This window comes from Mesoplodon bidens (assembly GCF_964165515.1).
Source record: "Mesoplodon bidens genome assembly, chromosome: 10".
Lineage (NCBI taxonomy): Eukaryota > Metazoa > Chordata > Mammalia > Artiodactyla > Ziphiidae > Mesoplodon > Mesoplodon bidens.
The window spans coordinates 29,272,840-29,300,653 of NC_138172.1; the positions used below are offsets into that span (position 1 = coordinate 29,272,840).

The window sequence follows — 27,814 nt, forward strand, 5'->3', positions numbered from 1 at the left end:
CAAAAAAAGAAAATTATAGACCAATATCACTGATGAATATAGATGCAAAAGTCCTCAACAAAATTCTAGGAAACAGAATCCAACAACACATTAAAAGGATCATACACCATGATGAAGTGGGATTTATCCCAGGGATGCAAGAATTCTTCAGTATAAGCAAATCAATCAATATATTTCACCATATTAACAAATTGAAGAAGAGAAACCATATGATCATCTCAGTAGATGCAGAGAAAGCTTTTGACAAAATTCAACACCAATTTATGATAAAAACTCTCCAGAAAGTGGGCATAGAGGGAACCTACCTCAACATAATAAAGGCCATATATGACAAACCCACGGCAAACATCATTCTCAATGGTGAAAAACTGAAAGCATTTCCTCTAAGATCAGGAACAAGACAAGGATGTCCACTCTCACCATTATTCAACATAGTTTTTGAAGTCCTAGCCTCAGCAATCAGAGAAGAAAAAGAAATAAAAGGAATACAAATTGGAAAAGAAGAAGTAAAACTGTCACTGTTTGCCGATGACATGATAGTATACATGGAGAATCCTAAAGATGCCACCAGAAAACTACTAGAGCTAATCAATTAATTTGGTAAAGTGGCAGGATACAAAATTAATGCACAGAAATCTCTTGCATTTCTATACACTAATGATGAAAAATCTGAAAGAGAAATTAAGGAAAGACTCCCATTTACCTTTGCAATAAAAAGAATAAAATACCTAGGAATAAACCTACCTAGGGAGACAAAAGAACTGTGTGCTGACAACTATAAGACCCTGATGAAAGAAATTAAAGATGATACCAACAGATGGAGAGATATACAATGTTCTTGGATTGGAAGAATTAATATTGTGAAAATGAATATAGTATTCAAAGCAATCTACAGTTTCAATGCAATCCCTATCAAATTACCAATGGCATTTTTTACATAACTAGAACAAAAAATCTTAAAATTTGTATGGAGACACAAAAGACCCTGAATAGCCAAAGCAGTCTTCAGGGAAAAAAAATTGAGCTGGAGGAATCAGACTTCATGACTTCAGAGTATACTACAAAGCTATAGTAATCAAGACAATATGGTACTGGCACAAAAACAGAAATATAGATGAATGGAACAGGATAGAAAGCCCAGAGACAAACCCATGCACCTATGGTCAACTAGTCTATGACAAAAAAGGCAAAGATATACAATGTAGAAAAGACAGTCTCTTCAATAAGTGGTGCTGGGAAAACTGGACAGCAACATGTAAAAGAATGAAATTGGAACACTCCGTAACACCATACACAAAAATAAACTCAAAATGGATTAGAGACCTAAATGTAAGACCGGACACTATAAAACTCTTAGAGGAAAACATAGGAAGAACACTCTTTGACACAAATCACAGCAAGATCCTTTTTGACCCACCTCCTAGAGAAATGGAAATAAAAACAAAAATAAACAAATGGGACCTAATGAAACTCAAAAGCTTTTGCAAAGCAAAGGAAACTACAAACAAGACGAAAAGACAACCCTCAGAATGGAAAAAATATATATTTGCAAATGAATAAACAGACAAAGGATTAATCTCCAAAATATATAAACAGCTCGTGCAGCTCAATATGATGAAAACAAACGACCCAATCCAAAAATGGGCAAAAGACCTAAATAGACGTTTCTCCAAAGAAGACATGCAGATGGCCAAGAAGCACATGAAAAGCTGCTCAAAATCACTAATTATTAGAGAAATGCAAATCAAAACTACAATGAGGTATCACCTCACACAAGTTAGAATGGGCATCATCAGAAAATCTACAAACAGCAAGTGCTGGAGAGAGTGTGGAGAAAAGGGCATCCTCTTGCACTGTTGGTGGGAATGTAAATTGATACAGCCACTGTGGAGAACAGTATGGAGGTTCCTTAAAAAAAAAATAGAATTACCATATGACCCAGCAATCCCACTACTGGGCATATACCCAGCGGAAACCATAATTCAAAAAGACACATGCACCCCAATGTTCATTGCAGCACTATTTACAATCGCTAGCTCATGGAAGCAACCTAAATGCCCATTGACAGATGAATGGATAAAGAATTAGTGGTACGTGTATACAATGGAATATTACTTAGCCATAAAAAGGAACAAAATTGGGTCATTTGTTGAAACGCAGATGGATCTAAAGACTGTCATACAGAGTGAAGTAAGAAAGAGAAAAACAAATATCATATATTAACACATATATGTGGAACCTAGAAAAATGGTACAGATGAACCGGTTTGCTGGGCAGAAATTGAGACACAGATGTAGAGAACAAGCATATGGACACCAAGAGGGGAAAGTGGCGGCGGTGGGGGGGTGGTGTGATGAATTGGGAGATTGGGATTGACATATATACACTGATGTGTGTAAAATGGATAACTAATAAGAACCTGCTGTATAAAAAAATAAATTAAAAATTAAAAAAATAAGCTACAAAGATACAGCACAGGGAATATGGCCTATATTTTGTAATAACTATAAATGGAGTATAATCTTAAAAATTGTCAAACACTGTGTTGTACACCTGAAACATTTCATTGTCTAATATTGTAACTCAAAGGAAAAAAAATGAATGGAGGGAAAGTTGCTTTCAGTTAAAGAAAAACTGAGAAAATTTATTGCCTGCATACTAACTTATATTACAAGAAATGTTGAAGAAAGTTCTTTAGGATGAAAAGAAATAATAGATGAAAACTCATATCCTCAGGTAAGAATAGAGAACATTAGAAATCTTAAAATAGTAAAGTAAATATAAGCTCATTTTCCCCTCTTAATTTCTTTTAAATATATGTCTATCTAAGTAAAAATGATGAAATCATCTTGTCTGATTTATGATGCATGTAGATGTAATTCGAATGACAACTTGAATGGGGAGGGGTTTGTAAATAGGCCATACAATGTGTAAGTTTCTATATTTTATATAAAATATAGTATAATATTTAGGTAGAGTGTGAAAAGAAAGGTTACATTGTAAATGTGTCTGTAAATTACAGGTAGTCTGTAAATGTGAATGCTGGTTCCTAGAATGAACGAGAAATATTTGTACAGAATAGCACTTTGCAGATCTTTACTGTCCCATGTGTTAAGCAGGTGGAAAAATCATCAGTTCGTACATGGATTCTAGATCAAGCAATCTCTTGACAAAAAGCAACTTGGCTTTGACTAACCTTCATACCATATGTTCTAGGACAGTTTAGGAGACTTAGCCTGGTTTCCTTTTTCTGTCCATTTTCATTCCCTAAGTAACAGCAGACAACAAGTTCAGAAAAAAGAAAGAGAATGATATTTAGCATTCTTTTCTGTCATATTATGGGGACACTAAAAAATCAGTATCAGTGGGAAAGAGATAATTGTTATTTCCTCAAAGCAAGGTTGCTTTTGTGATCCAGTGTGGTCCTTGAACTAGACTCAGGAAGCTGACTGAGTATTGGAAAGGAAGCCAAGAGTGTATGATAGAATTTGTTAATGGGCAGCTCAGCCTTTTCAGATTCTCCTTGGAAAGGGCCCTGGAGCTGGGGGAGCAGAATATTGACTTTGCTCTGAGGTAAGGCAGATGGAAGGGAGGCTGAGATATAGGGAGAGACAGAGATGACAGATCTTGCAGTATCATGGAAAATAACACATGGAGCAGAAAGAACATGAATTCTGGAATCTGCAAGTCCTACATCTGAACATATACACCATGTCATGCTGGGTGACACTGAGCCCCAGTGTGTTAGGCTGAAAAATGGTCCCTAAAAAAGCATCCATGTCAAATTCTTGGAATATGTGAATGTGAGCTTATTTGGAAAAAGATTCTTTACAGATGTGACTAAGTTAAAGCTCTTGAGATGAGGAAACCATTCTGGATTATTCCAGGGAGCCCTAAATGCTATTGTAAGTATTCTTAGAAGAGAGGGGCAGAGTGAGCTTTTAGAGACACAGAAGAGGAGGAGATGCGACCTTGGAGGCACTGGAGTGATATGGTGGCCCCACGCCAAGAAATACCAGCAACCACCAGAAGGTGGACGAGGCATGGAGTGGAATCTCTGCTAGAGCCTCTGGAGGGAGCAGGGCTCTGCCAACACCTTGATTTTGGACATCTGGCCTCCAGAATTGTGAGTGTATAAATTTCTGTTGTTAAAAGTACTAAGTTTGTGGTAATTTGTTACAGCAACCACAGTCAGGAAAGGAATACAGCCATGACAGACCTCCCTGAATCTCAGTGCCCTCATCTCTAAAATAGGGTCATACTAGGTACATTTTAATGTTGTCAGAATTAAATGAGAAAATGTGTAAAAATAGAATGGAAAGAAAGAAACGAGCAGAGAGCAAATGGTAGGGAACATGCTAGGAAAAATAAAGGTATCCCTTGTTTGTTGTGAGTAATTTGTACCTGATGATCAGATGTTTTATCCAACAATGTTTTCTAGGAGACAACTTCACATTATTTTAAATGAGAAAAATGATAACGTTTAATATGTCAATCCAACTCCCCAACCAATTTCCTGAAATGTTAGTAAAACACAGTGAAATACACATAATTCAACAATAAGCTATGATACTAGGATTTAAAATACAGATCTTGCCACTGTTCAGTTGGCAAAAATTTTGATTTATGATACCAAAACTCAATACAAAAATTTTGAGAAAATGATATACAGGAAAATCCTTAAGACATTTTCCATATATGTTCTGTAGAATGTGAGAACCATGTGTAGATACTTTGAAAAGCACACTGAGTGTCAACATGAGGGCTACACATTTCAGACCTTGCCAGTGCTAAAAGGCCATCATAGCATCAGTGTGAGCCACACTCTGCCACTGGGCACTTGAACTGAAAATATTTCCACAGTGTCTTTCACATTTCGCAAAGAGTTAAGAAAATATTAAAGACAATTGCAGAGAAGGAAGCAAAGCAAGTAAGACAAGTTTCTACATACAAAGCAAGTGTTTTTAGCAACTATATTTTTAGGTGATGGAGGATATAATTTTAAGTATTTTAAATTCTAGTATAATAGCTTATTGTTCAATTATGTGCATTTCACTGTGTTTTACATTTTAAAGCATTTAAAAAATGCTTTGTTGTTAGGCTTTCCTGGTGGCGCAGTGGTTAAGAATCCGCCTGCCAATGCAGGGGACATGGGTTCGAGCCCTGGTCCAGGAAGATCCCACATGCTGTGGAGCAACTAAGCCCATGCGCCACAACTACTGATCCTGTGCTCTAGAGCCTGCGAGCCACATCTACTGAAGCCCATGCGCCTAGAACCCGTGCTCCACAATAAGAGAAGCCACTGCAATGAGACGCCCATGCACCGTAACGAAGAGTAGCCCCTGCTCACCGCAACTAGAGAAAGCCTGCACAAAGTGATGAAGACCCAACGCAGCAAAAAATTAAATAAATAAATTTTAAAAAATGCTTTCCTGTAATTTTCAAATCAGTGCAGTGAGCGGATCTTGTTTCCATAATCATAATGAACAGCTTTTTTTTGGCCTCTTTCTAAAATGCCTAAGTTTTAATGAGGATTTTGGGGTTTTTCTTTCCCAACTGGACAGAATCATTTCCCTTTGTCTGTTCCTATATTGTCAGTTTCTGGCTATGCTTGAAATAGAGGGTGGAATTCTGTATGAAAGTGCTTAAAGGGGCTACAGGGCGTAATCTAAGTCATACAGGAATTGTGAGGATTTAATGAGATAATGAATGAAAAGAGCCTAACACAGTTCCCAGCACAAGTCAGTATCTAATTATCATCGTTATTATCATTGACATATTACTGCTGTATTTTTATGTTACAGACGAAAGTTTTCACATGATTTTTTTTTAGGACCAAAAACAGGTTTCCATATTACCTACAAGTACAAAAGTCCTAAAGATGGAAAACAATAAGTTATTTATTGTATCACTAATATGTCTGAGACTAAAAGAGTTTGGGGAAGAGTAGAAAAAACAAATGTCTCCATTACAGACAGCTGTCATGCCCAGGCTGGAGCAACTCTTTAGGTGGAATCAGGGATACTTGAAAACTGTAAATCTTTTGCAAATTAGGATCATAATCTATTTATACCCCCTCACCCCATGCTGGGCTTTCTTGTGGATAACTGATTCCATGTGTGCAACTTGCAGCAAGAAGGGCAGGATAAGGGCCTGGAAATTGTTAAACTCTAGATTGGATGGTACTTTGGAGACCTCCTTACAGGAAAATCTGTCAGTTACATGGCCAATCAAGTTGCAAGGCTAATACTTGCTAATTTTGCATTCCATTGAATGATGATATATAATACACCTCATGATTCTGCAGTAAATATTTCATTTCTCTTTTCTGCCCAGTAGATCGGCTTCATGCAGTTGCTAGATGAAAATAGAATTATTTTGCAAAAAAGATAAATGATTTAGCAAATATGAATTTATATGCCAAAAAATGTACACTAGCAGCTTTTATGATGAGTGTCCTTGAAGGGAAATATGGTGAATTTGCATCTGATTTAGGTCTTCTCTAAACAACAACAACAACGAAAAAGGCAAAAACAAGCCTCAGACAGTTTTATCTGTTTGGGTGGTATTAATGGGTTCTTGTTGAGAGATCTGTGATAGTGACGCCTCCTGGTAATTTCTTGTGTGTGAAGGGTACAGGTAGGAATTTATAGGGATGGTTATGATCCAAACTTATTTGGTCTCCAAAGCATGTCCAGGAGAGGTTGTAGGCCTTTTCTCATCTTGCCTGGCATGTATATAACTGCAGATAGCAGCCATGCTAAGTTGTTGGGTAAGTCATTTTGGTTACCTTCTTTAGGTGACACATTAGACATTTTTGCCTATCTTGAGTCCTCCATTCTGTCTATTATGGTAGACTGTAAGCTCCATAATGAAACTGTTTCTAACTTTTTCACCTCCGTACCCTAGCCTGGTAGCACTCCAAAAAAACATGTCGAATAAGTAGAAAGAATGAACCTAATGGTTGTCTTATCCATCCATCCATTCATCCATCTATCCTTCCATCCATTTCTCAAGATTGCTGTTTTCTTAAGGTTTCTGTTGACACAAAGTGTCAGCCTTTGTTTGCTTTGGGAAGTGATCATTTAAGTTCTCCACCCCTGAGAGATTGTCAGATACACATGGGCAAAATAAACGTGGTCAAATGCACATTGTAAAATTAAACTTGAGGTGAAGCTATAATTTATTAATGTGCAGAGTGATTGATAAACTTAAGAAAAGAAATTGTACCACTTTGGTCAGCTAGATATACAAACCATTTGGAAACATCTCAGCAAAACTGAAAGGGAGCATCTGATGCCTCTAATCTACCTCTCCCTTCTCCCCATCCTTAGCTGCTATTCACAGTTGCTTTTCTTAAACATTTATTGTGACAAGTTGGGAGCTACCTTCTCTTTTCTGAGGTGATCTTTGAAGAATAATGTACATAAATGCAGCCTATTTAGATTGTTTATCTGTATTGAAATCCTTAGCTAGGTATTGTGTTTTGCCTTTAAGATAAAATCAATAATAAAAAGTTGAAAAGCAGCAGAGTAATCCTTGAACATTCCTCAGCAACTATCCTCCCCTACTTCCAAAAAGGAACACTGCTTAATCTTAACTTTTTTGAAATTTTTTTCTCAGAGTTCATTTAGCTCTGGGTTCACCTTTATTCAAATGTATAGAAGCTAGAAATGGTACAAAGAAAGTTTATTCTAATCCAGATGGAAGCCGGTGTCATTACTAAATGCTGTTGGTCTTGATAAGCTCTTTGATGAGCTGAGATCAGCTTCTATCACAGAGACAGATGTAGTTCATTGTAAAATAGTGTAAAGGCTATGTAAATAGTTGCTGGTGTGCAGCAAATTCAACTTTTGCTGTTTGGAATTTCTGGATTTCTTTTTTTTTTTTTTTTTTTTTTTTTCCATTTTTTTTTAAGTTTATTTATTTATTTTTTTAATTAGTTTCTGCTTTATAACAAAGTGAATCAGTCATACATATACATCTGTTCCCACATCCCTTCCCTCATGCATCTCCCTCCCTCCCACCCTCCCCATCCCACCCCTCCAGGCGGTCACAAAGCACCGAGCTGATCTCCCTGTGCTCTGCGGCTGCTTCCCACTATCTATCTACCTGACGTTTGGTAGTGTATACACGTCCATGCCTCTCTTTCGCCTTGTCACAGCCCACCCTTCCCCCTCCCATGGTTGATTGAATCCTCAGATACAGAACCTGTGGATAGAGAGGGCCGATTGTATAGGGTACAACCAATACGTAATTACCTCCAGGAAAGTGCTAGCTGTGGTGGTGCTGCTGGAAGCCGGTGAGTTAGACCAACTGAAATGTTTTTGTAACCTCCAAATCTCATTGTAAAATTCATCCTACCCAATTGGTCTTCAGAGCTTTTGAAAAGAAAAATTGTGGAGTAATTTGAGCTTCCCCTCTCTCCTCATCTGACCTCCATTGTTCCTGGAGCAGAGACATTAGATGTCAATCAGAGATCCAAGAACATGGGGAAAGGAGTGAGAAAAGGAAGGCTGGGTAATTCACTTGATAAGTATTATCCATCATTCATGTGTACTGTAGAGCAGTGGGTGGTTGGGGAAATAGGATCATTTGTAAAGTTCAGGTATTGGTGATGGTAGTGAAGAAAGATATTAAATCATTATAGTTTTCAAAGGCAGTGATTGTAGAGAATTAAGGACTTCTGCTGTTAGCTGCAATTAAGTATCTGGTGCCAGTTTTGACCTCCTTTCATGAAGAGCTATAAAATTTGATAAAATGTATGAGGCAACTATTTCCAGGAATTGGCTAACAGGCAATGCAGGACTTTGATGTTTGAGAGAAGGTAACACTTGAAGTAGGCCTTGGATTCACCTTGGTTTTCTGCCTAGGGGTCCATTCAGTGGACCAGAGAGTAAGCCTTATTCTTTCTTACTAAGAATACATTCAAGTTGGAAGAATTACAGTCTCCCTCTCACCATACCCTAAAATTAATTCCAGCTAGATTAAGAAAATAAATGTATAAAATCAATCATTAGAAAGCTATAAGAGAAATGAGCATTTATCCCAACTACAGTGAGAGAGAACCTTATAAACTTAAAGACAAAAAGAAAAGATCACAAAAGAAAAGAGTTGTGGACTTGACTCCATTAAAATTAAACTTCTGGGGCTTCTCTGGTGGCACAGTGGCTGGGAGTCTGCCTGCTAATGCAGGGGACACGGGTTCGAGCCCTGGTCTGGGAAGATCCCACATGCCGCAGAGCAATTAGGCCCGTGAGCCACAACTACTGAGCTTGCACGTCTGGAGCCTGTGCTCCACAACAAGAGAGGCCACGATAGTGAAGAGGCCCATGCACCATGATGAAGAGTGGCCCCCGCTTGCCACAACTAGAGAAAGCCCTCGCACAGAAACGAAGACCCAACACAACCAAACATAAATATAAAAAATAAATAAATAAAAGATTACTCTATTAAAAAAAAAAAAAGTAAACTTCTGTTTGTCAAAAAACAAAAACCAAAATGGAGATACACATGTGCAGCAAACATGAGGTATGAGTGCCTAGGGATCTTAAAAGACCAAGAGCTCATACCAATTGATAACAATGCATGATTCCAGTAGTTAAATGGGAGGTCAGACATCCAGTTTTTTCCATCCTAAAGCCTTTATTTTTAATCCTTTTCTGCTCAGTGGGAGAACTCAGTTGCCTAAGGTCTCTTCCTGCTTGCTGTTTCATCACTCCTACTTCTGAGCCTCAGCAGGGACCTGGCCTTACATTCCATTGCATTCCCTGCCTGGGGCCCTCTATCTCTTTTTTTTTTTTCCCTCTATCTCTTACATGCAATCTTTAGTGATGTTTCTATGAGCTCTAAAAATTTGGGGTTTCCCAGCAACATTGTTTTATGGCATTTGTTACCAGGTATCGGCGTCTCATACTCATCTTTTATTGGAGATGTAATAGTTTCATTTCTAGAAAGAAAATGTGACATGTTCCCCCTTTTGACTTCCTACCTTCTCTGAAAAATTGGGTGCTTGAGGTGTGTGTGTGTGTGGGTGTGTGTGTGTGTTCCGAATATAGGCTTGAGGGGAGTAATGAAGTGATGGTGGGGAGGTCTGCCCCAGCATTACCACATTTTCTGATCTGCTGGAAGCAGAAAAATGAGTGTGATGACCTGAGGGAGCTGATGACTAAGTCAGCATATGTTCTTAGGCACGTTTCAGTAAATCACATTGAGTTAGATTCTCCCTGTTACTCCTGTGTCCATTTACAGGGGTGGGCACTTAATGTAGGTCTACTCCACTGTACAGCCCCAAAGAAAATATACATAAGCATTCATTCATTCATTTATTCATCCATAGGGAGAACCCACTATGTTCAAAGCACTGTAAAATATACAAAGAGAAATTCTCAAGAAGTTTCAAATCTTAGAATCTGTGAATGTACACAAATAAGTATAAGGTCAAAAAGGGTTAAGGGTCATAAGAGACTTGAATGGAAACATACAATTAAAAATATAGTAAGCAGAGATTCTGGCCCAGCAAAGGTGATGTAGACCTATTTTCCCTGCTCCCCCTCCTAAGCACAACTATGAACTCTAGAAATGAAGCAAGAGGCAACCAAATGAGAATTCTGAAAGGTGCTAAGAAAAAGGTGAGCTGGTTTGAGACTCCAGGACTAGAGGAACAGCATAGGAGCAGGATGTCTAGAGTCCTCCCTCTCAAGAGAAGAAGCCACCCAGACCAGGTGTTTCCTAACTCATAACCCAATGACGGGGGAAGCCCAGGGAGGTTGATTTTTTTCCTGATTGAATGGGAGTATCGCTGGCAACATCAGAGAAGTCTGACCCCTCCAATAAGGGGAATGAGAACCAGAGAAAAGAAATAGAAAACAAGTAATATGATAATAGACTGAGGTGTTAACATATCAATAATGATCTTAAATGTAAATCATCTAAATCATTCATTGAAAGATAAAGATTGACAGAGTGGATAAAAGAACTCAGTCCAACTATATGCTGCTTATGAGGAACTCACTTCAAAGTCAATGATTAGGTAAGTTGAAAGAAAAAGGATAGAAAAATACACCATACAAATATTAATTTTCAAAAAGGAGAGACTATATTAATATGTGATAAAATTAGACTTCAGAGCAAAGAAAATATCTAGAGACAAACAGAGATATTATATAATGATGAAAGCATCAACCCACCCAGAAAACTTAATGATTCTAAATATATACACACCAAACAATAGAGTCTTTTTTTTTAAATAATTTATTTCACCATCTTTATTTTTTTATTTTTAAATAAATTTATGTATTTATTTATTTTTGGCTGCATTGGGTCCCAAACAATAGAGTCTTAAAGTACATGGGGAAAAAACAAACAAAAACAAACAACCCAACTAACAGAGTTGAAGGAGAAATAGAGAAATTGACAACTGTAGTTAGAGACTCCAATGTGCCATCTCAACAATAGATAGATCTACTATGCAGAAAATCAGCAAGAATATAGAAGATCTGAGCATCACAATTGGCTAATAGTATCTAATTGACATATATAGAACACTCCATCCAATAGCAGAATAAACATGTTTTTAAAGCACTCATGCATCATTCACCAAAATATGCCTTATCTTGGGTCACAGAAAACCCTTTAAGTTTTAAAAATTGAAATCATGCAGAATGTGTTCTCTGACTATAATAAAATGTAACTAGAAATCAATTACAAGAAGATCACAGAAAAAGTTCTAAACATAGGTCAAAGAGTAACTCTTAAAGGAAATTAAAAAATACATAGAACTGAATGAAAATGAAAACAATATATCAAAATATGTAAGCTGCAGCTAAAGCAGTGCTGAGATGGATATTTATACCACTAAATACGATATTAGAATTGAGGAAAGTTCTCAAATTAATAACCTAAGTTCCTACCTCAAGTATAAAAAAGAAAGAAAAACCAATAGCAAGCAGACAGAAAGAAATAATAAAGGTAAAAGCAGAAATCAATAAAAATTTAAAACAGGAAAAATAAAAAGTCAATGAAGCAAAAAGTTGGTTATTCTAAAAAATTAATAAAATTGATAAATGATTAGCAAGGCTGACAATAACAATTGCCAACATTAGAAATGAAATAGGGGATATAAATACAGATCCTACAATCATTAAAAAATATATAAGGATACACTGTGGACAGTTTCATATTCACATAGTCAGCTACTCAGAAGAAAGGGATCAATTTTTCAAAAATTATAAACCACCTAAATTCAGCCAGGATGAAATGGACAGCTTGAGTAACGATTAAAGGAATTGAGTTAGTACTTAAAAGTTTCCCCCCAAGAACTCCTCAGGACCACACAGTTTCACTGGAGAAGTCTACCAAATGTTTAGAAAAGAATTAATACCAATTTTACATAATCTCTTTCAGAAAATAGAAGAGGTAGGAACACTTTCCAACTCATTTTATTAGCCTAATAAAAGACCACAAAAAGAAAGGAAGGAAGGGAGGGAGGGAGGGAGGGAGGAAGAAAGACTATTCCAGTCCAGTATCTTTTGTGAACTTTGATACAGAAATACTCAACAAAATATTAGCAAATCAAGTACAACAATGTGTAAAAAGAATTATGTACCATGACCAAAGGGGATTTAATACAGGTATGCAAGGATGGTTGAGTACTTTAAAATGAATCAATGTAATCTACCATATCAACAAGCTAAAGAAGAAAAATGATCATATCAATTAAACCAGAACAAGCATTTGACAAAATCCAGCATCCATTTATAATAAAAATTGTTGGCAGTTTAGGAATAGAGTTGAACTACCTCAACTTGATAAAGAGAATCCCTGAGTGCTTACTTTGGCAGCACATATGCTAAAATTGGAATAATACAGAGAAGATTAGCATTGCCCCTGCCCAAGGATGACATGCAAATTCGTGAAGCATTCCACAGTTTTATCTTTTTTGACCCCCCTCCTAGGGTAATGAAAATAGAAGCAAAAATAAACAAATGGGACCTAATTAAACTTAAAAGCTTTTGCACATCAAAGGAAACCATAAGCAAGACGAAAAGACAGTCCTCAGAATGGGAGAAAATATTTACAAATGAAGCAACTGACAAAATATTAATCTCCAAAATATATGAACAGCTCATGCAGCTCAATAGCAAAAAAAAAATCCAATCCAAAAATGAGCAGAAGACCTAAATAAACATTTCTGCAAAGAAGACATACAGGTGGCCAAGAGGCACATGAAAAGATGCTCAACATCACTAATTATTAGAGAAATGCAAATCAAAATTACAATGAGATATCACCTCACACTGGTCAGAGTGGCTATCATCAAAAAAATCTACAAACAACAAATGCTGGAGAGGGTGTGGAGAAAAGGGAACCCTCTTGCACTGTTGGTGGGAACGTAAATTGATACAGCCACTATGGAGAACCGTATGGAGCTTCCTTAAAAAACTAAAAATAGAACTACCATATGACCCAGCAATCCTACTCCTGGGCATATACTGAGAGAAAACCATAATTCAAAAGGACACATGTACCACAGTGTTCACTAGAGTACAATTTACAATAGCCAGGACATGGAAACAACCTGAATGTCCATCAACAGATGAATGGAATATTATTCAGCCATGAAAGGGAACGAAATTGGGTCATTTGTAGAGGCGTGGATGGACCTAGAGATTGTCATACAGAGTGAAGTAAGTCAGAAAGAGAAAAACTAATATCATATATTAATGCATGTGTGTGGAATCTAGAAAAATGGTATAGATGATCTTATTTACAAAGCAGAGATAGAGACACAGATGTAGAGAACAAATGAATGGATACCGGGGGTGGGGGTGGGTGAGATGAATTGGGAGACTGGAATTGACATATATACACTGTTTATATTATGTATAAAATAGATAACTAATGAGAACATACTGTATAGCACAGGGAACTCTACTCAATGCTCTGTGGTAACCTAAATGAGAAGGAAATCCAAAAAAGAGGGTATATATGTATATGTATAGCTGATTCACTTTGCTATACATCAGAAACTGACACAACATTGTAAACCAACTATACTCCAATAAAAATTAATTTAAAAAAAGAGAATCCCTGATATTGGGAACAACGCATGGATGTTCATTCTCATTACTTCTATTCAGTATGGTACTGGAAGTTCTAGCCACTGTAATACAGCAAGAAAAAGGAATAGGTGGCATGAAGATTGGAAAGGAATAAAATAAAACTAGCTCTATTTGCAGATGACAGGATTTTCTACCTAGAAAATCCCTAGGAATCTACAACAACAACAAAATACTCCCAGAACTAATAAGTGAGTTCAGCAATTAATTAATCCACAAAATTAATTGTATTTCTATATACTAACAAGGAACATGCAGAAACCAAAATTTTAAACACAATACCATTTACAACTGTTCCAAAGAAAATGAAATATTAGATACACACTTAACAAAATGCATACAGGATTTGTATGCTGAAAATTACAAAATACTGATAAAAGAAGTCAAAGAAGACCTTCCAATAAACATTGGAAGTCTCAACATAGTACAGACATAAGTCCTCCCCAAATTGATCTAAGGTTTAATGCAATTCCTAACAAAATTCCAGCCAGCTTATTCTAAAACTTATGTGTAAAGACACAGGCCCTATAATAGCTAAAACAATCATAGGATAGAATAATAAAGTATGGGACTTCCCTGGTGGTGCAGTGGTAAAGAATCCGCCTGCCAATGCAGGGGACATGGGTTCTATTCCTGGTCCAGGAAGATCCCACATGTCACGGAGCAACTAAGCCCATGTGCCACAACTACTGAGCCTGCACTCTAGAGCCCACAAACCACAACTACTGAAGCCCTTGCACCTAGAGCCCGTGTTCCGCAACAAGAAAAGCCAACACAGTGAGAAGCCTGCTCACAGCAATGAAGACCCAATACAGCCATAAATAAATAAATAAATTAAATAAATAAATAAATAAATTTTAAAAAAAGAATAATAAAGTAGGGGGGGGAATCACTCTATCCACTACTAAAGCTAACTATATAGCCATAGTAATCAAGCCAATGTGGTATTGGCAGGGGATGGAATGGAACAGAATGGAGGACCCAGAAATAGATCCACACACATGCTCAGATGATTTTTGACAAAGGAGCAAAAGGAATTCAATGAAGGAAGCCCAGCCTTTTAACAAATGGTATTGGAGCATTAGACATCCATCGGCAAAAATATAACATTGATCTAAACCTCATACCTTATACAAAAATTAACTCAAAATGGATTACAGACTTACATAAAGTGTAAAATTACAAAAATTTTAGAAAAAATAAACATAAGAGAAATTTCTTGGGATCTAAGTTTAAGCAAAGAATTCTTAGACTTCACACCAAAAGCATAAATCCATAAAAGGAACAATAGATAGATTGGACCTCAACAAAATTAAAGTTTTTCTCTGTGAAAGCCGTGTAAGGAGAATGAAAAGACAGTCTATAGGCTAGAAGAAAATATTTACAAACTACATATTCCACAGAGGACTAGTATCTAGTATACGTAAAGAACTCCTAAAAGTCAACATTAAAAAAGCAAGCAATCCAGTTAGAAAATGGGCACAAGTCATGAACAGACGTTTCACTGAGGAAGATGTACAGATGGCAAATAAGCACACTAAAAGATATTCCACATCGCTAGCCATCAGAGAAATGCAAATCAAAGCCATAATGAGCTATCACTTCACATCTTTCAGAATGGCTAAACTAAAAAATAATGACTACACCAAATATTGGTGAGGATGCAGAGAAACTGTGCACTCATACTTTGTTAGTAGGGATGTAAAATGGTACAGCCATTGTACAAATGGGAAACAAATCTGGCAGTTTTTTACAAAACTAAACATACAACTACCATATGACCCAGCAATTGCACTCTTGAGCATTTATCTCAGAGAAATGAAAATTCATGTTCACATAAAAATTCATAACAGCTTCATTCATAGTAGCCAAAATCTGGAAGTAGCCCAGATGTTTTTAACAGATGAGTGGTTAAATAAACTGTGGTACCCATGGAATTCTACTCAGCAATCAAAAGGAACGAACTATTAATACAGTCAACAACCTGGGTGATTCTCCAACGAGTCGTGTTGCGTGAAAAAAGCCAATCCTAATAAATTATATATTTTATTTTTTAGGGTTTCTTGTTTTTCAATTTTTAAAAAATTGAAGTACAGTTGATTTACAATGTTGTGTTAGTTTCTGGTGTTACAGAAAAGTGATTCAGCTATATATGTGTATATATATACATATTCTTTTTCATATTCTCTTAAATTTATAGGTTATTTCAAGATATTGAATATAGTTTCCTGTGCTATACAGTAGGACCTAGTTTATCTATTTTTATATATAGTAGTTTGTATCTGCTAATCCCAAAGTCCTAATTTATCCCTCCTCTCTCCCCGTTAGTAACCATAAGTTTGTTTTGTATGTTTGTGGGTCTGTTTCTGTTTTGTAAATAAGTTCATTTGTATCATATTTTATATTCCACATATAAGTGATAAAATTACATAGTTTTTTATTCCACTTAAGTGACATTATTGAAATGACAAAATGGAGGACAGATTAGTGATTGCCAGGGCTTAGGGATGGAGGTGAGGGAGGGCCGAGTGAAAGGTGGGTGAGGTAATAAAGGCACAACATGAAGGATCCTTGTGGTGATAAAACTGCTCAGTATCTTGACCTTGGTGGTGGATACACGAACCTGCACAGATTATAAAATTGTACTGAACTTAATACATACACAAACACACACACACATACACTGAAATGAGTACAAGTGAAACTGGGATTTGGGGGAATTCTGAATAAGATTGGGGTATTGTATTAATGTCAAATCCTAGTTGTGCTATTATACTATGGTTTTTCAAAGTGGAGGAAACTGGATAAAATATACACAGGATCTCTTTGTATTATTTCTTACAACTGCATGTGAACCTGCAGTTATCTCAGCCATGATTTCGATTAAAATTATGTATATAAAACTCTTCAAAAAATTTTAAATATATATACCATAGTAAGTGTTTTTTGAGCACTTACTATGTGTCATGCACTGTTCTGATGACTTTATATCATTAATAACTCCATTTAATCCCCAAACAGCAATATTATCCCCATTTTCTAATGAGGAAGCCAAGACACAGTGAGATTAAGCAACCAGTCCAAGGTCACAAGCCTAGTCAGTGGCAGAGTCTGGATTAGAAAATAGAATTTTTAGTTCCAGTATCCACAACCCTAATAGGTTATTTTCTCTCTTTACCTAGAGATTAGTTATAGCTGAGGTCATTAGGAAGGACTTTATGGAGAAAATGACACTTTAAGCTTCCTTAGAGGGGAGATTATGGTCTGATGTATATATTGCATTAATTGTACTGTCAATAGGAGGAACTTAATATGTATTTGTTGAATCAATACCTTCTTTAAACCACTAGTTGATTCCTTCAGTTACTGATTGTCTGTCAGGAGCCCAGGGTTTGCAAAATGAGAAAACACGGGACCCAGGACAATGAGCTCATTTTGTCTTCTCTAGGCAGTTCTATTCTATGTTGTGTGGAGATAACACACGGCAGAACTTTCAGCAACACTTAGAATGTCCCCCAGATATCAGTATTGCCCCCCAGTTACTGAGACATTGAAAAAAGCACCCTCCCCCACTCCATTTCCTAGTTCCCCCTAAGGATCCTGGTGGAGAACCAGTAGACTTAGTCTTTGGTTATCAAAGCTCAGAGAATTCCTACAACAGAACTGCGGGATTCACATGATTCAACAGGGACATTACATCTACCCCCTTGGCATGGCTCTGTGCATGTGATAGAAAGAAATAGAACTTCCTTGACTTCACAGTGGCTCTAAGTTTGAATCTGAATTGGTCTAAAGTATTCATTTTTCTTTTTTCTTTTTCTTTTTTTTTTCTGGTTCTTTTTGATGGGCATAAAGAAGTTTCCCCTTTCAGAGAAATGCTGCTGAGCACACACCGTATAGCATACCCCAAACCAAGCTCTTTCAACCTCAATAGAAGAAAAACATCTGAAAGGGAAACATAGTAATGGATCATTTTTGTAAACATGAAAAATCTCTTGGAAGGGCAATTTTCTCTTGTTGACTGGCAGAAAAATAGCAGTGTTAATTATGTTGCCTTGTTAAATCTGAAAGAATGTAGTGAACATTGGGAACTATTCTAATTGCATTTGTGGAAAGACATCTAAGGGGTCAGAAGCCATCTCTATCAGAGAAATGCCGAGGCAGCTGTGTCCCTTCAGAGGCACTGGGTCTGAATGTGCTCAGGGGAAATAGTCGTGAGCTTGAGTCCATGGACTTTTGGGCAAAACTCATGGGGAACTGAGGGTAGGGAAAGGCAGAATTTCTACTTCAGATTCTGAGCACTGGCTCTTTCTTTCCTCTTCCCATGGATAGAAGGGAAGGAGGTAAATTTGAACAGAATTGCAGAGGTACATGCATTCATTTGGGTGCCAATGTCTCCACACTTCGCTTGGCCCATGTTGGCAGAGAAGCTTTCTAGCCATCAAAATGGGGAGAAAAAATCTTGCCCCCAGTAATACAGTTCTTTCAAAACAGCCCAAAGTGTGAGGTTGAAATAGAAAAACAAAAACCAAATGATGACTTGCATAAAAAATGGAAATAGTATGTTGCTTTCCTATAAACCTCGTTCCAGGATAGAAATTTTGGAGAGCCCTAGAATGTAGAAGAATGCTATTCGAGGTAAAAACAGGAGTTCAGAGGTCCAGCTTTTATACTCTGTTTGAATTTCAGATGAGATAAAACCAGCAGCTCTGCTAAGTTGCAGTACAAAAGCTTACATGGCTTCTTGAGAAAAGCAATTTGTTTTAGATTATAGCACAGCAGCTATCGTTTAAATTGCTAGCAATTGTAATTGAACTCAGAACCAGCCTTCTCTGTGAACACAAGGTGCAGTAATGTTACCCAGACTGTGGGTGACATTACTGTACCATCATCGAGTCACTAGTATCTTGCCAACCTTCCCACAACTAGCCCATTCAAAAAACCATTCTGGGAAATGTACCTAGCTGGGTATTCAAATGTGCACTTGCTGTACATTTTGGGGGATATTAATATGAAACAGCCAGGAGATAGCAATCTTGAGGAAATTAGAAATTAGAGAACATGCAATTAGCACTAGGGAAACTTGTGTTCAATTTTCATCTTTATTTAAGGTCATGAAGGGGCTTGTGGGTTGGGGGAAGGAGGAGGTGTGTGCAGGGAGAATCCAGGAGAGAGAAAAGAGTCCCTCTTGATACTGGAAAATCTTTGATTTGATAATGAAGGGGATGTGCTTACCCTCCAAACCCCAGAATGTCATCCTGTCATTACGTCCTAATGAGTGCTTAATTGTTCTGTTGGGAACAAAATGTGTGTCTCATTTCCGAACACTGCATTTGCTCCCTCCTTTTTATAAATAAATTTATAAATAAATCCAGTTATACAAAATTCACTATTCCTCCAGAGTTATCCAGAGACTCAGACGACAACGTTTCATCCAGGCTCAATTTTTATTTTTGTTTTTATTAAAAGACCGTGTCACAGTGCACTTGCTCCTTCCATAACTTTCTTTTCTGTTTTGTTTTTATGAAAGCAATAACCAGCACATGGCTTACAAATAAAATAGTTTAGAAACACATATGAAAATGAACAGTTCCCAACACTAACTACCCTTTCCCCTTCTTATTGCCCTCCCTAAATGCAACTGCTGTAAGCCATTCCTGGCTTTATCTCCATATTGCCAATTAATTTTTTAAATCAATTTTACATGTTATATAGTGATTTTCTTCTAAGAGAATTTATCTATCACCTTTTCACATTTTCCCACTAACAACATGACGTTATTCTCCACTTCCATTGGTCTTGCCACTTCTTTTCTATAATTTTTTAAATTAATTTATGTTTTAATTGAAGTGTAGTTCACATACAATATTATATAAGTTACAGGTGTACAATATAGTGATTCACAATTTTTAAAGGTTATATACTCCATTTATAGTTATTATAGAATATTGGCTATCTTCCCCGTGTTGTACAATATATCCTTGTAGCTTACTTTATACATAATAGTTTGTACCTCTTATTTCCTACCCCTATATTGCCCCTCCCCCCTTCCCTCTCCACACTGGTAACCACTATTTGTTCTCTGTATCTGTGAGTCTCCTCCTTTTTTGTTATATTTACTAGTTTGTTTTATTTTTTAGATTCCACATATAAGTGATATCAGTATTTGTCTTTCTCTGTCAGACTTATTTCACTTAGCATAATGCACTCCAAGTCCATCCATGTTGTTGCAAATGGCAAAATTTCATTCTTTTTTATGGCTGAGTAGTATTCCATTGTGTGTGTGTGTGTGTGTGTGTGTGTGTGTGTGTGAATCATATCTTCTTTACCCGTTCATCTGTTGATGGACACTTAGGTTGCTTCCGTATCTTTGGTCTTGCCACTTGTAAATCACATTTAAATCTCTCTTTACTGGTCTATCAATCTAGTCAGCATCTTTTACCTCCTTACCATAGATGAGGTATGAGTGTTCATACCCCTTTCTTCACTATTCTTTTCCTTCTTCCACTTTCAGTTCTCATTCAGTTGTACCATTATTTTTGCATTGTCAAGTTTAATTTACATTTGCTCTGTCACCAGAGAGGTCTTTCTTTGTGATTTTTCCAAAGTTGACTATAATGAAAAAGATTTGCATCATCAGGACTTTGCTAAATCATTATTTTTTTAATAAATTTATTTATTTTTGGCTGTGTCGGGTCTTTGTTGCAGGGATCAAACTCATGTCCCCTACATTGGCAGGCAGATTCATAACCACTGCACCACCAGGGAAATCCCTTTGCTAAATTATTTACTGCAGACCCAAGTGGTTTCTATGGTTTCAGTGTCACAACTCCTGTGATACACAAAGGAGACTGTGTCTAGAATCAGGTTCAAATGGATTCTCTTCCTCTCTCATTTTGTCAAAATCATGCCATCTTTCACTGTGTGTAATACATATTTTAAGTCTTTCTTATAAAGTTATCTGTGCTTGATTTTATTGGAATTTCTGATGTCCTCTTGCCTTTCCTGAGTATGTGCCTCCATCATATCTTCAGGTTTTCCAAAACTCATATTTGCACTTTCTCTTCTATTGGTTTTCCCTCTTTTTCATTAGATCTCCATTTTGCTCTCATTTAGACCGGTCGTTTTCTAGACCTGCTGGATAGAAGTAGCCTGAGATTCCCGTATTGCTCTCCAGAGTTGGATTTACCATTTGCTGGACACAGTGGGCTTTCTCTCTTTGACTTACCTCCAAATTTTGCTAGTAACTTTCCAAGAAAGAGTGAATGGGAGGTAAACTGAGTCCTTGCAAGCTTGCAGTTTTTCATTTTGCCCTCAAACATGATTGATAGTTTGGGAATAGGACTTTTGTATTGAAAATCATTTTCACTGCTGTCTTTTAGCATCCAACACTGCTGCCGATGAATCTGATGTTACTCTGATCCTTCCTTTTCTGTAGGCTACCTTTTTAGGGGGAGGGTCTTTTTAGGAGGCTATTACGAATTTCTCTTTAACCTCAGTTTTCTAACATTTCACAGTTCATTCTCCTTGACACCGAGTAGATTCCTATACTTCGAAGATTCGTGTGTCCCTTTAGCTCTTGGAAATTTTCTTATATAATTTATTTGATAATTTCCTCCCCTCCAGTTTTGTTCTTCTCATTCTGAAACTTCTATTAGTCCACATGTAGATCTCCTGGATCAATCATCTATATATCTTACTTTTTCTCACATATTGTACACTTAGTATATAGTCTAGGAGATTTCTCAAAGTTTGCCATTAAGCTGTCTATTGAATTTTTTATTTAAGTAATCATGTAATTCCCAAGGGATCTTTTTTTTTATCTCATTATTTTAAATATACCTCTGCTTTTGTCTTGTAGTTACCAAATATCCTCAAGTGATTCTTGAGGGTATTAAACAGGTTTTCTTTTTTAAGTTTGTATCTTTTCCCTAAATTGTCTTATTTGCATGGTGTCGTGTTTTCTGCTATTTTGCTTGCTCACTTTATTTTGTGTGCTGGCCTTTCTTGGTGTATTGGATTTCCAGTGATCTGTGGTTATATGTAAAAGAAAGAGGTAATAGAAGGGCTGTTTGCAAGCCCTTCAACAGGTGGATTGATCTTGTAAATGGTGTGCTTGAAGGGTCAAAGTTTAGAGTGTGTGCATGGGAATGGGGTGGGGGGATTTTAACTTGCAAGAGTGAGGTTTTAACACCCGTGATAACTGTCCTACTTCTCCCCACACACGTTTTTACTGTCTTGAACCTAGTGGTGGCTTCAGGCCAGCTCACATGGAGAGCCAGGAGGGAGGGCAGTCTATGTTACATATACTGACCTGTAATTAATACCCCGCTTTTCAGCTCTACCCACCTCTTCCACCCTCTGTTTTACCCACTATTTCTGAAAACTGAGTTTTTCTGGGGTAGTATCAGGCAGGTCTGTTTTCTCCTTTGCTGAAACCCCCTTTTGGGTTGTGGTTTCCTTTGCTGTGGTTTGTAAGTCAACAGACTTATTGAAATCACTCACCTTCTAACGGCTTCTTCCCGTTCTCTTTGTGGTTATGGGTTTACACCTTTGTGCTCCTTTAGTATCATTTAGAAAGTACTTTGGGTGAGAAAGGAGGTAAATGAATTTTCTTAGTCCATCAGTGTGAACCAGAACACATTCTTTTTAAAAAGAGAGTTTGTGATTTTCATATGCCACATACTCCAGCTCTTCATTTATTTTCAACTGTTTGTTAATCTGACACTTGGAATCAGCAGTCACAGAAAGCTGCACAAACATATCACTTACTTGATGGAGCCCAAATAATATATACTCAGGGGAAAAAAGTGTGTTGTGCTATTTTCTTTACATCTCTTAACTGATTTTACCAGGAGTCTTTGTTTTCTTAGGCTTTAGTGAATTCAGCAAGGCTATTAACTTGCTTAAAAGTTCTATTTTAATTTTATTTATTAAAGAAAACATGATTGGATGTCTTCAATCAAAATGTTTCCCTCTTCCTCAGTAGATAAATGGGCAGAGACCTCAAGAATAGATGTTCCAAATGAGAAACACAATGTGTAATGAATATATGATACTGTTCAATGACAGAGAGATTAAATAAAATAGGTATCTGTGTCACCTATAAAATTAACAAAGACTTAAAATTTGGTAATTATTGAAAAAGCACTATAAGATAGGAACTTTTATATACCTTTGGTAAAAAAAACAAAATTTGGCACCAACTTTCAGGTACTTTAAAATGTTTATAATATTTAATCTCATTTTAGGAATTAAAGTTAAGAAAATAATCAGAAAATTAAGATCATGGTTTATTTTTCAAATACTCATTTTAGTATTATGTATAATAGAAAACCCCTAAATGACATACATAAAGAAAAAAAGTATAAAATTTGGCATATCTATACCACAAAAATACTGTTCATACATTAAAATGATGTTTATAAGTTGTTAATGAACTATTAAAATGCTTAGGTGTAATTTAGGTGAAAAGAAAATCTGGAAATGGTATATGTATGAAGATCTCAACCATTCAAAAAGGAAAAAAAAAACTAGAAGGAACTATCCTAAAATTTTAACGATAGTTGTCTTTTGTTGGTAGAATTGTATGATATGTTTCCTTTTTCTGCTCATTAATATTTTGTTGTATTTTCCAGGTGTTTTATAGTGAATATGCTTGGTTTTGAGGGGAAAAACACTTTAAATCATGCGCTTCTGAAAGTAAACTTTTAAAAAATGTCACCAGATGACCCATATGGTTTTTCCCCCAGAACTTTTTACCCTTCTCTATCACAGAACCGAGTAGACTGTATAAAGCAGTGTATGATGTGTTTTCCATTATTGAAACTCTCTCTCAGGTGCATCTGGAAAAGCTAGCTGGTGTATTATGTTACTTTGCTCTCTGTTTCTCTATCTCACAAAGTCTGATTTATGTCAACATTAGCTAAAGAAATATTCAGATTCTCTAGAAGGGGGAAACACAGCTGCATCTTTGACTGAAATTAGAGATGAGTGATAAACAGCGGACTGGGAGGCAGACCCTCGGTTTTAGTCCTGCCTGACTCACTTGGTGACTGGTCTGAGCTTTCTCATGTGAAAAATGTGGGCATTGAATTGGATGGTCTCAAAAGTCCTTCTAGTTCTTTTGCTATGACTTTGCAGATATCTTACCCTGGCATAGAGCAAATGAAACTAAGATACAGAAATGACTCAGTGAGAAGCATGTGTTCTAATTGGTATGTTTCTTTGGTATTTTCTGGGCTTTAAAAAGAGCACCTTGGCTGTATGAAGTAACAGTTTTACATGTCCATTTGGAAGGTGAGAAAACAGAGGAACCAACAAGCCCGGTGTAAAAGGCACAGTTGCCGAAGTTTCTAGCTGTATTTTGGGTCTTGGAGGGACATCATTTGCTCTCAGAAGCATAGTACAGACTGAGATTTTTTTTTCCCACAGAAGGATAAAAAGGTAAGGTGGACAGATGATTTGTTTTGGTGCATTTGTTTCCCCTCCTCAATAAAATGTACAGTCAGTGGAATTTTGTGTAAAGACAGAAACTGTTTTGGGACAGGTGCTAGTGTTTTGTGCAGGGAAAGCCTAGTGGGCTCTGGTGGGCTTCTGCCGGTGGGCTTCTGCCTTTTCTATATATTGCTACTCTTCCTCCTATTCTCCTTACTTTTAAAAAAATCCAAAAATAGAAAATAGTGTAGTTTCAAATTATGAAAGGAACACCTGCCAATTTTATAAAATTAAAACTCAAAAATCCAACACCATGGGAAAAGGTTTTTGAAAAAGTGAATACCATTTATCTCATCACACAGTAATGACCTTCACTAATATGAGGGCATTTTCTCCCAGACTTTCTTCACCCGTGCACACATACACATGCACATGCACTACACTCAAAATTGATATATCCAATATCTTTTGTAATTTTATCTTACAGTGTGCCATGTCCATAGAATTTTACATCATCATCTATATTTCCAGCACAGTATTACTCTGTAGGGTGAAATGCTTAAATTTACTTAAATCATCCCCTTTGATGGACTTTTAGTCTGCTTCCAACTCTGGCTCTTAGAAGCAATGCTGAAATGAGGAACCTTGTATGTATATCTTTGCAACCTGGTTCAATTGTTTCTCAAGCAGAATTTCATGGAAATGGAATTTCAGTGTCAAAATGTATAATACGTGTGTGTAGTATCTGTGCTTGGGTGTGTATAAGATACATACACAGGCATCTGCAGTGCTGAACTGTCCTCCATGAAAGCTGTTCCTGCTGATACTTCTGCCGCCATTGCCGCAGCTTTATTCCACCACCCCGTCCCTCCAGGCAGTGTTCCCTCAGATGTTTCCAGTTGAACAGAAGGCCAACAAACCACCCTGGGAGGGGAGTCTCTGGGCTTCATGCAGTTGTGACCTTAGTCAGGCAGGCCTGGTTCTGGTGTGCTGTTAGCAGGAGTTCAAGCTCTCCCCTTACTTAGTATTTCATCTTACTCTTTAGCTCCAGGGAAATTTTTGCTGATCTAGAAAAGCAGTAGGAGTGTTTTGCTTTTACTCCTTCACCAAATAGCAGGTGTCCAGGTTCTGACTGCCTATTACACGTAAGTGCTCCCACTCCGGCTTCCCCTGTGTGTGGTTGGTGTTTTGAGCATATTCAATGCTCTGTGTTTGTTAGTTTTGCCTTAGGCTTCTACCCTCCCCCAATCACTATATCCACCTGGGGCAGTAGACCAGGGTGAAAAAATACCAATGCGCTATTGTTCTTAAGCTCAGAAAATTGATTTTCCCTAGTTTAAGCGGGCATCATGAGTTGTTAACCCTGTTAGAAAAACACAAGTTGGATTTATGATTCCCTTACACAGGTAATTGGGCTCTAATTTTAAATTCTGAGCCAATTGATATACACTATACTGCATTATAACATAACAAAAATGCAGTTGAGTTCAAGTTCAGGTATGAATTTGAGCCTCCAATTATGTGATAAATTAGTTTTGGTTCTTTAACAAATGATGCCTAGGTTCACATCATCCTGTCGTGGTTCCCTCTGCCTCTCCCTACTCTGTAATTCTCTCCTCTTTCCTCTCACTTCCATTTTTTTCTCTTTCTAACCTTGCAAGGCTCAGGAATGACTTGCTTCAGAAATCCAAAACCTGCATATGAAGACATTAAAAGGAAAATGTGTGCCTCATCCCTCCCCACAAACTCTTACTAACATTTCATTTTGATCCACAACTTATTTCTGATGGGTCACTATTATTGTATTGCTTGTAATGTTTGTTATTAAGCCACCAGTTATGTAAGTTGCTTTCTTGGTATAAGACAGTTTCTCCAGGAGATTGCTTTTGGAACATCGATACTTTGTTACCCTTTCCACAAGATCCTACCATTGGTGCTTTTAATAGGCTAGATTTTCCTATCCTTTCCCCCCCTTTGTGATAATTCCCCATTGTATTTATTTTTAGCTTGTTGCATTTTGTGTATTTCTGCAAAACGTCGAGTTATTTTTAGAACAAGGGTTGGATGTAAATATATCACACATGGTGCTGGAGTCAGTTTCCGGAAGACTTGAGTTATCCAGCAATCAGAGGCAGTTAATTGGACTCTGTATCTCAAACTTTGCCTTTTCTTGGCAGGCCCTTGTCAGGGGACTGTTTTAAGTGAGGCTTTGAGCATTTGTCAGAGAGATCGAGGGGCAGAAGGAGAGGGCAAAGGAGAAAGTGCAGTCGTGGAAAGAGCCCTCGACTGAGGGGCAAGAAACCATTCTTCTAGGAGGCTGTGGGCACATCACTTCCCGTCTCTCTCACTTCCCTCTTTGCAATATGATTTCCTCATTGCTGAGGCCCTTCCTGATTTCAGGAGTTTATATCTATAGTTTCTAACTTTGGAGAAAATTCTAGCCCCTGATTCATTATTACTCTTTGTGCTGCTTTTAGTTCTCATCCTTCCTAAAAATAAATTAAATTACCTGCTGCGGAGTATTAAAACACTCAGGTATTGGATGGCTACCCTAAAAGAAATATTTTCTGCCTTCTTCTGCAGAAAGTAAAGATACTGGACTCTTTTACATGCCTCTCCACAGGGGGCAGGGAGAGGTGTTTTCCTGGGTGTTCATACCTAAAGGGGTATTTCTATGGAGGACCACATAGGGTTATGAAAGAAAGATAAGAGGTGGCAGAGGAAAGCTGCTGGGAAAATCAGTGTTGTGTTAAACGAAGAGCTCTTGCTGCACCTAGGACCACTTCGTGAGCATGTGCAATGCTGAGCTATTTAAAAAATAAACTAGAGCATCATAATTGCTGAATGATTACATTGCAGTTTTTGCTATATGTGCTCTGGGTTACTTAAAAAGGATATTTTGCTCTATTATTTTTCTTTTTTGGTAAATTGGAGTAATTCAGGGGTGGAAAGTGTTCTGATTTAAATTAAGGCCAGGTGAAGTGAGTGAAATGATTATTTTATGTGTTTTTCTCCCACCTTTACCTCTAGCTTTAATTATTCTGAGTAATTAAGTAATTTCACCCCTACACCCATCCACCTTCTAAGATCATTGGTGAGGTTCTTTTCCTTTCAAAAACCTGAATATTTTTTCCTGATTTCATATTTGTTGACTCCCTCTAGTTTAAAGAAATTTTCCTCCCAAAACATAATCAAATTCTACTTTTCATAAGGTCCTTTTAGAAAATCTTTAAAATGTACTTTTTGGCTCATTAATC

The 27,814-nt window shown here is 37.0% G+C and overlaps 1 protein-coding gene across 18 annotated transcripts in view; it reads left to right on the top strand.

Moving 5' to 3' along the window:
* FHIT (fragile histidine triad diadenosine triphosphatase) overlaps window positions 1–27,814 on the top strand; it is a 1,470,392-nt gene that overhangs the window by 542,704 nt on the left and 899,874 nt on the right. Inside the window, exon 1 of one of the 18 annotated variants that reach the window (XM_081246023.1) lies at window positions 3,956–4,126. The exons of 16 other annotated variants lie outside the window; for them this stretch is intronic. In XM_081246023.1, the coding sequence (XP_081102149.1) occupies window positions 3,965–4,126 (162 nt within the window). In that variant the 5' untranslated portion in view covers window positions 3,956–3,964. Of the gene's footprint in view, window positions 1–3,955; window positions 4,127–27,814 lie in introns of those variants that run through there. One more of the 18 variants, XM_081246012.1, reaches the window with a different exon arrangement.